The following is a 14,150-nucleotide window of genomic DNA, read 5'->3' as shown; positions in this document are numbered from 1 at the left end:
GCAAATTCACTAGAGACAGACTAGGGAGCAGAACAGGTAGACAGACCGAAGACACTGCTGAGGGGAGCAGTGGGCAAGGCAAGAGAGGTCTGCTGTACCATGTGGGTAGCTCCCTATCCTGGGGTTGAACTAGTGCTGCAGTCACTGCTGATAGCTCATAGTGCTGGGAATTAACCAGGGAGGCCCTCTAAAAGTTATTTTAATATACTTGAGTTAGTATTGAATTAGTTAGATAAATTAAAGAGACCTTGCTATTATGTATTTGTTTACCCACTAATGTTTTTGATTTCCTTATATATATTACATCATGTTTTCAGATGTATTATGGTCTTATTTTTACATATATTGCATTCTCTACTGCATCTACACATGCTATAAATCTGTTAATACGTTGTTGTTAACTTTTGCCTCCTAGCATCATGTGTCTTTTCAAGAAATAAAAAATATATAATTCTTAGCATTTGTGTTCATATTTACCTTGTCTGCTTTTCTGTAAATCTAAATTAGCATTTCCTTTCAAACTGAAAGCTTTTCTGAAGATCTTACAGTATGATATGAGAGTGATACCTTGTTTTTATTATATATGTAAATATGTAGTTTGTTGTCTTTTCCCTTTTTTTGAGGAGTCACTGAATTATGGATAATTCAATGTGTTGCTGCCATTGTTTTTTTATCAGTACTCGGCAATGACTATATGCTTCTCTGTAACAGTTTTCATTTTCAAAATTTTCTCTTCATTATTAGTTTTCAGTAGTTTAACAAGCATGTCTATAAATAGGAGTGGGTGTATTTGGGTAACTGAAGCTCCTGTGTTTGTAAATTAATCTTTTTTGTCAAAAATTGGGGAATTTTTGGCCATTATTTCTTCTAATAATTTTTTTTCAAACCTATTCATTCTTTCCCTTTGATTAAGGTCTTGCTGAATTGTTTGTTATTATATAGGTCTTTCTGAAAATAATGATCTAGAGTCCACTTCACTGAGTCTTTTATGATCTTGAACCTACTCAATTAATTTTTATTTAGTAATCATAACTTTTCAACCCTAGAATTTGTATTTTTTGTTTCTTAATTTCTGCTTCTGAGATATTTGCACACTTGTTAACATTATTACACTTTTCTTTAATTTTTTGACCAGATATTTAGTAGCTGATTTGAAGTCTTTGTTGAATTCACCATCTGACTCCATATGGAGTAATTTTCTATTGACTATCTTTTGCTTTTTACACTTGATTTTAGCCAAAAGGTTGAGAAGCGATTTCTTTTGCCTTTTATTGTGTTCTACTTTACTGTAATCTTTGCATGTTTGTCTAGTATCTGATAAACTTAATTTTAGTAAATTTTGAAAAAAATGGACTTTATAGATATGTTATAACAAGTGAATTCTGTTGTGCTTTTCACAGATTTAAGAACTTTGAATTTTGGATTTCACAGATTTGAGCTGTTTGTTGAACAAGTCATTTTCTCTGAAGTTTATGATTGTAAAATTTAGAATTGCATTGTCACTTAGGATTGGACCCAATTTTTTCTGGCATAAAGAGATTATTTACTCTAATTTTACAAAATTGGAGTTTTGCAAATAAAAATGTGCAAAATTATTTGGAGTTGATCTCAGTCTAATATATCATAATTATGGTTAGCATTTAATAAACAGCTACCCTGTGCCTTGTCTGGTATTAGCTCTCTGTGTACATATTCGGATTAATTTCTCATAATAGAGTCCTTATTCAAATTTTGGAAATTACCTTTAGACATACATCTACATAGCTAATATGTGTTAGGACTAAAAGATGTACTTTGTCTTTTTCACTTGAAGATTGATCCTGGTTATTATGTCAATGTTATATTCTTTTCCTATTTTGTTGCTATTCTATGGTTTAAAATTTTTCAATTACATTTCTAATTTTTTTTTGCACAATGAATTGACTTCTAGTAAACTGTAGGTTAGTTACCAGTACAGCATACAACATCCTGCCATATATACCATGCCATTTTTATAGGGGACAAAATAATTTTAGATTTTCTTATATAACCTAATTCTACCTTTGAAGCTTCCTTTGATATTTTTGTGAATTAATACTGATAATCAAATTTTAAATATGTAAAGAATGGTGCTTGTGTTCGTTTAATCACAGTGAAAGAAACTGATCATTTTAATAACACTGTGCAATTAACAACTTAATAAAAAATTTTTACAGTATTTCTGGTGAAACTATTTAAAAAAAAATTTTGACAGGACAAATGTTTAATTCATGGGTATCATGGAGTCATTTATCTGACAAACTTGTTTCTTCAAGGGAATCAATTTTGAGGTTCAGATTGAACCAGGCTATTCATTATCCTCATTCCACCTCACCCCTAAATCGCCCCACCCACCCATCCCACCCCACCCCACCCGACCCCTCCCCCGAGTATTAATTCATTTTCTTTGTCTGCCAGAGTCCTTTGCAAATGGGCAAATGTTTTGTTTTTCAGAGTGGAAAGGCCACAAGCAGTGATTCAGGTGGTGTTATTGACCTCACAATGGATGATGAAGAGAGTGGAGCTTCACAAGGTACTTAAATATAGGTGGTCATGCTAAGGAATGTTGATAACCAGTTATTCCTCTTAATCCAATATAATATTCAGCAAAGAGAGATCTCTTCAGCTTTGTGCTTGGTGTTTGTGTATCCCTTTTAGAATAAGAGTTTGTTAGATTAGAATTGAAAAATAGAAATCAAATCTTGAAGAGAAGTGAACAAGGCATAGAAGAAAACAGTCTGGAGACTTATGGCACACTTCTCTTTACATCTGTTATTTCACATGTCCTGGAAATAACCCTGTTAACTCATTTTTGAGTTGAGGATATAGATGCAGAGTATGAGTTAGCAGTGGACCTGGGAATCAAGCCCAGGTCACCTGACTCTAACTTGCGTATTTAATTTTGATGTTTTGAATTAATTTACTTTGTGTAATATTATATGAATAAAAGTAGAAAGTAATGTTAAAAAGCATGCAAGTTTAAAATTCTCAATATTTTTTTGAATCATATTTGGAAATAATACTGGATACATGTTAACTAATATCCCCACTTAATCTTCTGTAGTGTTGGTAAATGTTCTTTGAATAAAAAGTTTTGTGGTTATATATGCTTGGGAAATGTTGAGTTAAAATTATGAGTCTTAATATAACCCTTGCTGAGTCTCTGCTGTGCTAATTTGTAATGTAAATCAACAAGAATGATTCCAGTCATGAATTATTTCTTAAATTTACTTGGCTACACAACATAACTGTTCACTGACATATCTGTAAAACTTTTAATGATAATTATATATATTGCATGTGAAAAGTTGACTAAGATGGTGTTATTCCCTTAAAGATGTTAAAGTTTTTTTAAAAGACTTAAAATAATATTTTAGCAAATACTATAGATTACTTGATTTTAGGAAAACAAAATTAAGTTATATAATTGACTATGACAGTTAAGTCAACTTTTTTGTATAAAAGTGACATATCATTGAAAGATTTATGCCATCATTTACCCAAAGTTTAATTTAGTCTACTATGGTTATTTTTTAAAAGTTTCTAATTATCTCTTTTGCTTTCATTATTTCTTTTAAAAAAATTTAAACATAATAAATCCCTAGAGGTCTAAAATAAATACAGGTTATTGTTGAGAGGAGATAGGTTGGGATGATTCTGGATAAAACATAAATTAAGCAAAGTTTGTTATTTGTGCTTTTTCCATTTCCAGTTCTAACATCCATACTTCATGAGATCTACCATTATCCCACCTTTGAGTGTATCTTAAATTCTCCTACTGTAAAGTGCATTTTTCTCCCCTAATATCCCAGTATTGAATTATCAGTTGCTAAAGCCTTAAATTTTATTTATATTTTAGTGAGGAATTCCATAGTATAGAAATCAGTGAAGATCATTTTTTTAAAGAATAATCTCTGGCTTTTAGTCTTTATATTATGTATTATGTCATATAGCAATTACCTTGGTTTTGTTTTTTTTTTTTTTCATCTCCCCAGTTACTATTTTTAAAGGCCTTTTCTGAAATGCAAACATACAATTAATAGACTATTAGATTTTTTTTTAACATTGACACTATTTCATTTTAAATACAGAATGGCATAAGGAAGGAACATTTGTGTTACCAAAAAATGAACCTAAACAATTGGAATTAACTGGTGAAAAACTTTCATCAGTTTGTAAGTATTTGTCTAGGAGAATGTCATTAATAGATACATAGACTGATGTTAATGTGAGACATGAATTTATTCTAAATGATGTGAGACTGTATTGAGTTTAAAAGTAGGATTCTTTCATTAAAAAAATGTAAAACTTTTGTGAATTCGAATTAGAATCTGTATGAAACTGAATTATTTAAGGTCCTGACTTGGTTTTTAAATTGTCAAAAGTACAAATAATTAAATAGAAATAAATTAGATTTAATATTTAATCTAATAAATAAATTATTTTTTTAGTGATAAATGTGAGTAAATAGATAGCAAAGTGAAATGTATAAAGAAAAAACATGTTTTTTCTAATTTTTTTCTGTCATAATCACTTAATTGACAGACCCTAAAAAGCTCAATCATACTCCTGTATCAACCCTGAGTTCTTCGCAGCCTGTGTCTCGACCATTGCAACCCATCCAGCCAGCGCCACCTCTTCAACCATCTGGGGTGCCAACAAGTGGACCATCTCAGACAACCATACACTTACTACCTACAGGTAAACTTGCTGAATCATTGGATGGAAGCTTTGGTCTTAACAGTGACATGTTACTATGAAATTGAATGGAAAGATTAACAAAATTAAAGTGCAATTCTCATGGTTATTTTGAAGACAAATATATCATTTTGAATGCAGTGTAACTTAGTTTTGCTGACCATCTTAAGTAGTAACATTGGCACAGAATGGTTATTAAAAGATTTAAACTATACACACACACACACACACACACACGTATGTATGTATATATGTATATATATCTTTGTCATCCACGACTGTAAATAACAGACATGAATATGGTTTCTTTGGAAGGGAAGCTATAGTGATTCATTTTATTATAACCAAGAATCTATAGTTAACTGATCCAACAAGAATTTTGAAATGATTCTTGAGCTAGTTTTAAACAGCCTAATACCATGAGGGGACGCATACTAATATTTCACTTCTACTTCCCAAACTGTAAATCAGACATTTTCAAGACATGCCCCATATCTTCTAAATTATTTGGAAGCCAATCAAGATAGTTTGCCTTCTTAAAATACCCCACTGCTTAGAGATTTATCTTCAAAATACTTAAATATAAACCCTCTGACTTCAGTAAAATTAAATGACAGTCATTTAATTTAGGTATTTTAGAAGGAAATGTTACTATGCAAACCGATGTCTGGTATAGATGATAAAATGGAGAATAAAGTGATGAATAGATAAGAATTCTCCTTGTGTACTTTTTCCCCTTTCTAAAGAAAGAACCACATTGAAAGTTACCATTGCATTTGAAAGTTAGTTATGGGGTCCTTCCCGGTGGAGCAGCGGGTTGAGCGCTGCGCTTTGGAGCTGTCTGCAGCCTCTGCAGTGCGGGTTCGATTCCTGGCTGACCAGGGAGAAACCCACATGGTGTGGCAGGCCTCTCCTCCCTTGCCTGCTGCTCCCCTCAGCAGTGTCTTCAGTCTGTCTGCCTGTTCTGCTCCCTGCTCTGTCTCTGGTGAATTCTCCTACCCTCCTGCGCCTGTTGACTGTGCCCCAGTTCTTGTATAAATAAATAAATCTTTAAAAAAGTAAAATGTTATTTAAAAACTTAAGAGTGAGGCACAGATTGAGAAATGACAGGGTTGAGAAGGAAGAAGTCTTCTAAATGTATTGTTTTGAAAAAGAGATGGTTAGTTCGTCTGAAGAAAAGGTCAGTTGCACTAGTCAGCCAGGCTCTTGAACTATGGGAATAGAGAATTTTACTCTTTGGGATTTATATCTATTGGCAGAAGGCCTGGAGGGCCTTGTTTGCTGTTTTAAATCACTCCTATACAGAGCATCCTCTCAAGTCTAAGTCCTTCCTTTATCTTTATTATCTTGTCCAAACTAAAGAGCATGGGGGGGGGGGTGGCATGACTGAGCTGCTCTTCTAAAGCTTGGGCTATAATAGTAATTTCGGTTGGTCCTCTCATTAGCAGATGCGATTACAAAAGGAAACTATTGTCTATTTCTTTATTACAGCTTGTTACATTTTGTGTAAAGGTAATTATCATTTAATACTGTTTACTTGACATTTAAGTATGTCTTTTATATGAACTTAACTGTATGATACATAGTTTACTGAATTTTTGTAAATATGTATTTATATATCATTATATTTATATATATATTCTTGTCTTTCCTTAGCTCCAACCACCGTGAATGTAACACATCGTCCAGTAACTCAGGTGACTACAAGACTCCCTATACCAAGAGCTCCTGCAAACCACCAAGTGGTTTATACAACTATCCCAGCACCACCAGCTCAGGCTCCCCTGCGAGGAACTGTTATGCAGGCTCCTGCTGTTCGGCAGGTCAATCCCCCAAATAGTAAGAGATTTCTTATTTATGACTCTAAATAGCATGTAGTTCTTAAACATTTAGTTGCTGTCACTGATATTGACATTGTTTGAGAAAAATTGCTTATGATATCATATTAAAACTGTTAATTCATATTTCTTCCTCTAGGAGAGTTAACCAGAGAAAACTGGGATATATATATGAGACATAGTTTGTGTTCTATGTGTTTTCAATTTTAACTGTAATTTTTTATGTCTTATACTATTATAGTACCCTTTTTGATGTGGTGTACACTCTATTAAAAGACACCTTCCCTGGGCTTCCCCTGGTGGTGCAGTGGTTGAACTTTGGACTGTGAAGCTGCCCGCAGCCTCTGCAGCACCGGTTCCATCCCTGGCCACCGGCGAGGGTCCCACATGGCGAGACAGACCTCTCCTGCCGTGCCCTCTGCTCCCCTCAGCAGTGTATTTCATCAGTCTGCCTGTTCTGTTCCCTGCTCTGGCTCTGGTGAATTCTCTCACCCTCCCATGCTTCTGACTGTACCCAGTGCTTATATAAATAAATAAATAAATCTTTAAAAAAAAAGAAAAAAAAAGATACTTTCCCTAATTAAAGTGGGAATGGTCAATAGTGGCTTCATCCAGTCGATGGAAAGGATAGTCTCCAGTGAGAGAATCTGCTCATAGTCCTCTTGGTTGGGATTTCATTTGTTTCTCTTCTGTGTCACATTGCCTGTTCTTGTGTCTCAAAATTTCCTCTTTATTTTCTCTCATGTTGGTGACACATCCTTCAGTGGCTGCTTGAGAAAAGGGTTTGTGGAGTTTTATTTTGATTGCTTGCATATATGAAAATTTTTTATCCCCTTGCTCAAATGAAACTTTGACTGAATGTAGACTTTTGAGATAGAAACATTTTTTTCTTTTGACTTTTAAAACACCCCTTCACTGACTTGAAGTGTTTAATAAGTACTCCACTAAATTTATAATAGAATTCTAGTGTTATTCCTTAATTTTCTTTTGTAGGTGTCACAGTTCGAGTGCCTCAAGCAACTACATATGTTGTAAACAACGGACTAGCCCTGGGATCAACAGGACCTCAGCTCACAGTGCATCATCGACCACCGCAAGTGCATACTGTAAGTGATGACTCTTGGCTTTACAAAATTCTTAACTGTAAAGCTTTCAGATATTATCAGTTAGTATTTTTTGTTTAAACTAGTTATGTCAAAAGGAAATGACAAGTCTTCTATTTTTCCTGCACAAGTTTATTTGAGAAAATAAATAAATATGAACAGAATACCTAGGGATGATGGTCTTCAAATATCATTGAGTTTCCTTGGATGGTGTCCATTGTACAAAAAATGTTCACAACTGGGCATGTAAAATAAAATAGATCCTTTCTAATTCATGGTTAAAGAGTATTTTTTGACAAATCTGGCAAGACAGCAGCAGAATAAAGATAATAGGCTCACCTCCTCAAATATTCACAACTAAATTACAGGAGTTCAAAGACAACAACTTGTAAAAGATGAATGAATGACTACCACCTACGTAGGAAGCAATGGTCTTCTGGAAAAGACTAGGATAAACTGTAATTGAGTAGTGTTTGCAGCAAAACTGGGCCAGTCCAACCCATGAAAGGGAGGGCAGCTGCTTTGGGAAGCCCCTCTGGTTCTGTTTTCTCAGGACCACACATCCACACTGGGGACTCTGGAGATCTACCATTCACTCACTGCACAGGAGAAGGAGATACACAGGGTTGGCGTGCAGGACGGAAGGTGCACTACTGGAGAGCAGTAGGAGTAGGGATGCAGAATGATTATTACAGGCTGGAGCCTGAGGCTCCCAATCTAGAATATTTGGAAACGGAACTGGCAGGAAAAAACAGGTTTGGATCACCTGTGTCTCCTCAGGGATGACGCTTTGTTTGCAGCCTGAGATTGATACTCAAAACACTTGCCTCAGTGTCACATATGACCGAAATCAAGACAACTGAATGCTCTCTCTAACCAAAATAAATCCTTGCATGTTAATGACAAGCTCTTAATAAGCAAAGCGCCCCAGGATGAGACTCCATACTTGAGAAGTTAAAAGAACAATTCTTGGTTTGTGGCTCTGTCTCAACAGTGATCTTACCCACTGCTGCAACACATACAACCTAGTGGTTAAGGTGGCGAAAAGCTATATGAGATATTTTGGCTGAGGAGTTTGGTCCAGGGGAGGGGATCCACTGTAATTGGGATACTAAGTGCACAGTAGGAAAGTTGGACCCCTGATGCTCACTGGAGATGACCTTTTGATTCCCTGCTGCCCTGGTTCCTTTCTTGCCAGTGACACTGCCCTGGCCATCTGGACATGTACAAAGGCAGCAGTCTGTTTATACCTAAAGGTGCTGGGAAAGATTAGGATTATACCCAGCTTCTTGTAGAGGAGCATAAAGCCCATTTACTAGGATAAGAAAACTCCCTATTAAAACTCAAAAACTAAAACTAAAAAGAAAATAACATCACAAAATGCTGGTGTGAGAAAACCACCAGGAAAGGTGGAATATTGACGCTTACAGCAAAATGGGAAGAATTGGAGGGAGTGATGTGGAGTAAAGCAAGTCACAGTGACTAAGACAGATACTGGGTTTTTACATAGCAGATGATTCAGCAAAGAGAGAGCTTACAAAAATAGTAGACACTAATAAAATAAGTGAGTTTCTAAAATTAAAAGAGAGAAGGGAAGAAGAAAAGAATGTAATGGATGGCAGTGGGAAAAAAATTTTGGAAAATGAGGTGACCATTATAAAAAAAGTCAAAGGTAAAAAAAGTATTTTTAAAAATTTATTTTCATGTTCTGACTGTATTCTTTTCCTCAAAACCTTTTATCAGTTCTAACTGCTACTTTATAATCACGTCATTTCTAGTAATCCAATATTATTGGAAATTCATTTGTCAGAAGTTAATAGAGAAAAACCAAAAATTTCTCCTTAGATTTAGCCTCCAAAATAGTATCACATTATTCTGTGATGTTATTTTAAAAGATTTTAATTGGTATTAGTATGCCATATAAATGAATTTGCTAGCTTTGTGAAGGAGATTAAAGCTGATACCACTTTTTACCATACAAACCTTTTTGTTGATGTTCATAATAACTGGCATTTACTGAGGGTTAACTATGTGCCAGGCATTGGTAATGTAATTGATCTTTACACTGATCCTTGATCCTGTAGAACTCTTGCTCTCTTTTTCTATCCTTTATTACAGATATGACAGCTAATACACAGAGTCCAAGGTCCTTGTAGCATAAAACCCCATGCATTTCAGCTTTAGGGCTTATGCTCTTAACTATTTTATTATTTTATTAATGGAGCATTTATTACATAGACAAAGTACTTAAGTAAGTACCCTACATGTGTTATCTAATTTAGTATTTATAACCTTAGGAGGATTATTCTCCTTTCAATGGAAATAAAGATCTTAAGTGGTTACCCAGTGTCATTGGGTGTCAGAGCCAGACGTATTTTAAAACAGATTGATTCCTGGCACCTCCAGAGGGTTTTCACAGTGCTTCACATCATCACTCTATTTGTGTATGTGGCCATTATTCAGCATACTTTTTTTGCAATTAAAAATAATTTAATTCCATATTTTCTAAAATACATATATAGCAAAAAAATTCTTACTGTAATTTTGCAGATTTGATGATCTATCAGGTTTTTTAATGATTCTTTGTGTATTGCCTTAAACTGTATCACATAGTAGGGGCATTTGTACAGTCTTGTTTTTTAATCACTTTATTTTTACATTTTATTCTTTAAATATATATATATATATAATTATGGCGAGAACAGTGTGTAGTTTTCTCCACATAACCTGTCACCTCTTCAACAGTTTCACCACATGGACAGTCTTTGATCTACAGAGCCGTCACTTCTTCCTACATCATGTATTACATTGGATTATTTTGAAGCAGATGCCTGATGTATTATTTTGTCTGTAAAATTTCAATAAAAATCTCTATTACAATGGCAGGAACAAAGCAAAACCATAACTCATTTGACTTAATTACTTTGGGATATGAGCAGAATCAGAATCCTAGAATTTGAAGAATTAGAAATGACAGACCATTTATTAAGCCATTGTCAAACTCCAGAAACCTGTGTGCCCTCCAATCAAATTCATACCTTTACACCTTTTCTCTTTGATTTTGTTAGCCTTAATATTTATATAATGTTATTTTCTGAACAGATTAAGTCATTTTAGGGAATAAAGAACTTGAGAGAAAATAAAACAAGATTAATATGCTAATCACTTGTACTTCATCTTTCAAATTTTTCATCTACTTTAATTTTTTTCCTTCTAATGTACTTTAGTTTTTTAACTGTAGATTGTACCTTTTACTGGATATGTAATGTCTAGAAAATGATTTTTTTCCTACTATATATGATTTTGAATAGTAGATTTGCATTCCTTGAAATTATTCAGTATGTGCTTTTTGAATTGTTACTATTGATATGTACAAGTTCCTGTTATTAAGCTTTGAGATGGCATACATATTAAAAAGTTATAAGACCTTTGCAGATTCATTAGTGTAATAAAAGTCATTCATTTAATGAAATGCATAGTAAAATAGAGTTAAATGAATTTCAGTTAAGGAAATCATGTTTCATGAGTTCCAGTATAAAGTCATTGAGGACTGAAGTTTTATATGAACAAAAGAAAAGATCATTCATATTCCTATTTCATAGCAGTTGAATCTTTGGGGGGGGGGGATCACTGTCTTAAAATTCAGGTGTAATAATGTCCAGTGTTTGATATATCAGTTTGATTTCCTGACTTAGTATTCATGCTTTCTGATCATTTGGCCTTACCTTTCCATGTTTATCTTCCTTACATACCCTGTGTCTAAGTAAACATCAGTATTTGTTTTTTGCCTACAAATTCCTCACTATTCCATCATCATGCCATCATGCCTTTGCTCATGCTTTATTTGTTGGTAGAAATGTGCAGAACTATTTCTGCATTTCAAGTCCTTTCTCTCATGGGCACCTTTTTCATGTAGACTAAGAACAAAATATACATTGAGCATAAAATGTGCAACTGTCGTTATATGGAAAAATAGCTTTCTAATGAAAAAAATGCGTTCTCAAATTTTATATGCTAGACTACCACATATGATATTGTTGTAGTATACTAAAACGAGACCTATAGCACAGAGAATTAAATTACAGGTAGAGAATTCAATTAAAAACAAATAATTAGGGTCTCTCCTGGTGGCGCAGGCGGTTGAGCACCACACTGTGAAGTTGTCCGCAGCCTCTGCAGCGCAGGTTCGATCCCGGCTAGCCAGCAAGGGTCCCACATGGCGCAACAGACCTCTCCTGTCGCACCTGCTGTTCCTCTCAGCAGTGTGTTTCAGTCAGTCTGCATGTTCTGTTCCCTGCTCTGTCTCTGGTGAATCCTCTCACCCCCCTGCGCATCTGGCCTGTACCCTGGTTCTTGTGTAAATGAATCAATAAATCTTAAAAAAAAAATTAAATTTGTTAAAAGTTGATGGCTATTTCAGTGTGTGTTTTTTTGTTGTTTTTTTTTTTTTTAAAAAAGATTTATTTATTTATTTATTTATGCAAGCACTGGGTACAGTCAGAAGTGCGGGAGGTCGAGAGAATTCATCAGAGCCAGAGTGGGGAGCAGAGCAGGCAGAAGGACTGAAGCACACTGCTGAGGGGAGCAACGGGTGGCAGGAGAGGTGTGCGTGCCATGTGGGACCCTCCTCCAGAGGCCGGGGAGCAACCGGGGATCGAACCGGTGCTGCAGAAGCTGCAGGCAGCTTCGCAACCCAGCGCTCAACCGCTGCGCCACCATGGAGGCCCTTCAGTGTTTTTCAAGATGATTCTAGCAGCAGGGATTTTATTCCCCCGCCCCGCTACCCCCCCGCCAAGACTCAAGTGTTTTAGATCTAGAAAGTAAAGTAGGAGTACCTCAGCACCATTGTGGGGACAAGCTGTATTACAAATCAATCAATAAAACTTGCCAAATTTGGTATGATGTTTGGTATTTCCCAGTATTCTTAGTGTTAACTGATGTGTCTCTAAATGATCTCTAAGGTGTTTTGGTTCTAGAACTCAGAAATAGTTCCTTATGTGGTCATTGTAAATCAACATAACTCTTCTTTTGTTAGGAGCCCCCACGCCCTGTGCATCCAGCACCCTTACCAGAAGCCCCACAACCGCAGCGTCTGCCCCCAGAAGCTGCCAGCACATCTCTGCCTCAGAAGCCACACTTGAAATTAGCACGAGTTCAGAGTCAAAATGGTATTGTACTGTCATGGAGTGTCCTGGAGGTGGATCGAAGCTGTGCCACTGTTGACAGCTACCATCTCTATGCTTATCATGAGGAACCCAGTGCCACTGTGCCCTCACAATGGAAAAAGATTGGAGAGGTAAAGGCACTTCCCTTGCCCATGGCATGCACTCTCACCCAGTTTGTATCTGGCAGCAAATACTACTTTGCAGTACGAGCCAAGGATATTTATGGACGTTTTGGACCTTTCTGTGATCCTCAGTCAACGGATGTGATCTCTTCATCCCAGAACAGTTAAAACCTTGGAGCCTTTATCTCTTCCACTTTCAGAAGTTCCACTTTTTTGGTCTTGTTTTAATCTTGTGCATGATACCCATTGTAAAATCCATATTGTGCAAGATTTCTTGGACAGATGTGTATATACACTACATTTGTTTATAATCAGAGGTAAAATAAACTCAGCCCATAAAGGGAGAATTTTCCTGGACAATTCAAGCTTCAAAGTTGGAAATGTAAATGTGCACCTTGCTTTAGTTTTGACATTGGGGAATATGTGTGGGTGTTTTTGTGTGTTTTTCCCTATTTATATGTTTATTGCAGTGGAATCTCCCATTTTCATTCTCCAATTTACCTCTTCTGGTATGAAGTAAGTAGATGATCAAAGGATCTGAGGTATGTAACTGGCATGATTCTGCTTCTAAAGGATCTGGAGTTTCATAGTTAAATGATTTAAACGGAATCTAAACAAAACCCAAAGAAATAAATAATAAGCAAAATTACTAAATAGTTTTAAACAGGTTAATTTGAACAGGTTTATCTTTTCTTTTGTCTCTTCTGGGTTGTTAAGTAGGCAAAAAAGATCTGCATCACCCCCTCCTTTTCCTCCTTTTCCTGATCCGGCTTTTACATTTATTTTGTGCCTTAAAGATTAACTACAAAAGTAAACAGGGCCACTTGTCCATTGTGGTTTACTGCTCACTTTCAGCCTTTCACCTTCATTTCTCCTTCATCTCCACCAACTATATAGCATACTCCCCTGAAATAAAATTTAAACTAAGGCTTTTATATAAATATGTTCATCACTTCATTTAACTTCCCAAATTTTGACTTGCTGTTTTCTTCTAAAAATATAAATGCTTTTATTTTTGATCACTATTTAACTGTGTGTAAAGGTGATCAAGAGAAGACCATACTGTGTAAGAAAATTTTCTTTCAAACATATTTTAGTATCTGTGTTGCACACTGTGTTAGAAATTAAGAAAGCAATTCTAGTGTACATGATCACCCAAAGCGTTCTTTCAAAGGAAGTAATTAGTAAAGTTCACTAAATACAGGA

At 35.3% G+C, this 14,150-nt stretch overlaps 1 protein-coding gene across 1 annotated transcript in view; it reads left to right on the top strand.

Moving 5' to 3' along the window:
* ATF7IP (activating transcription factor 7 interacting protein) overlaps positions 1 to 13,112 on the top strand; it is a gene marked incomplete at its 3' end in the record, with an annotated part of 77,395 nt that extends 64,283 nt beyond the window's left edge. The window contains exons 11-15 of the mRNA XM_084255657.1: positions 2,473 to 2,551; positions 4,564 to 4,719; positions 6,373 to 6,555; positions 7,548 to 7,660; positions 12,693 to 13,112. Coding sequence (XP_084111783.1) covers positions 2,473 to 2,551; positions 4,564 to 4,719; positions 6,373 to 6,555; positions 7,548 to 7,660; positions 12,693 to 13,112 — 951 coding nt within the window. The remainder of the gene's footprint in view (positions 1 to 2,472; positions 2,552 to 4,563; positions 4,720 to 6,372; positions 6,556 to 7,547; positions 7,661 to 12,692) is intronic.
* Positions 13,113 to 14,150: the final 1,038 nt, after the last annotated feature.

The sequence above is a fragment of the Talpa europaea genome, assembly GCF_964194135.1.
Source record: "Talpa europaea genome assembly, chromosome: 15".
Lineage (NCBI taxonomy): Eukaryota > Metazoa > Chordata > Mammalia > Eulipotyphla > Talpidae > Talpa > Talpa europaea.
The sequence above is the reverse complement of the archived record's forward strand: the minus strand, read 5'-3'. Positions and strand labels throughout refer to the sequence as shown.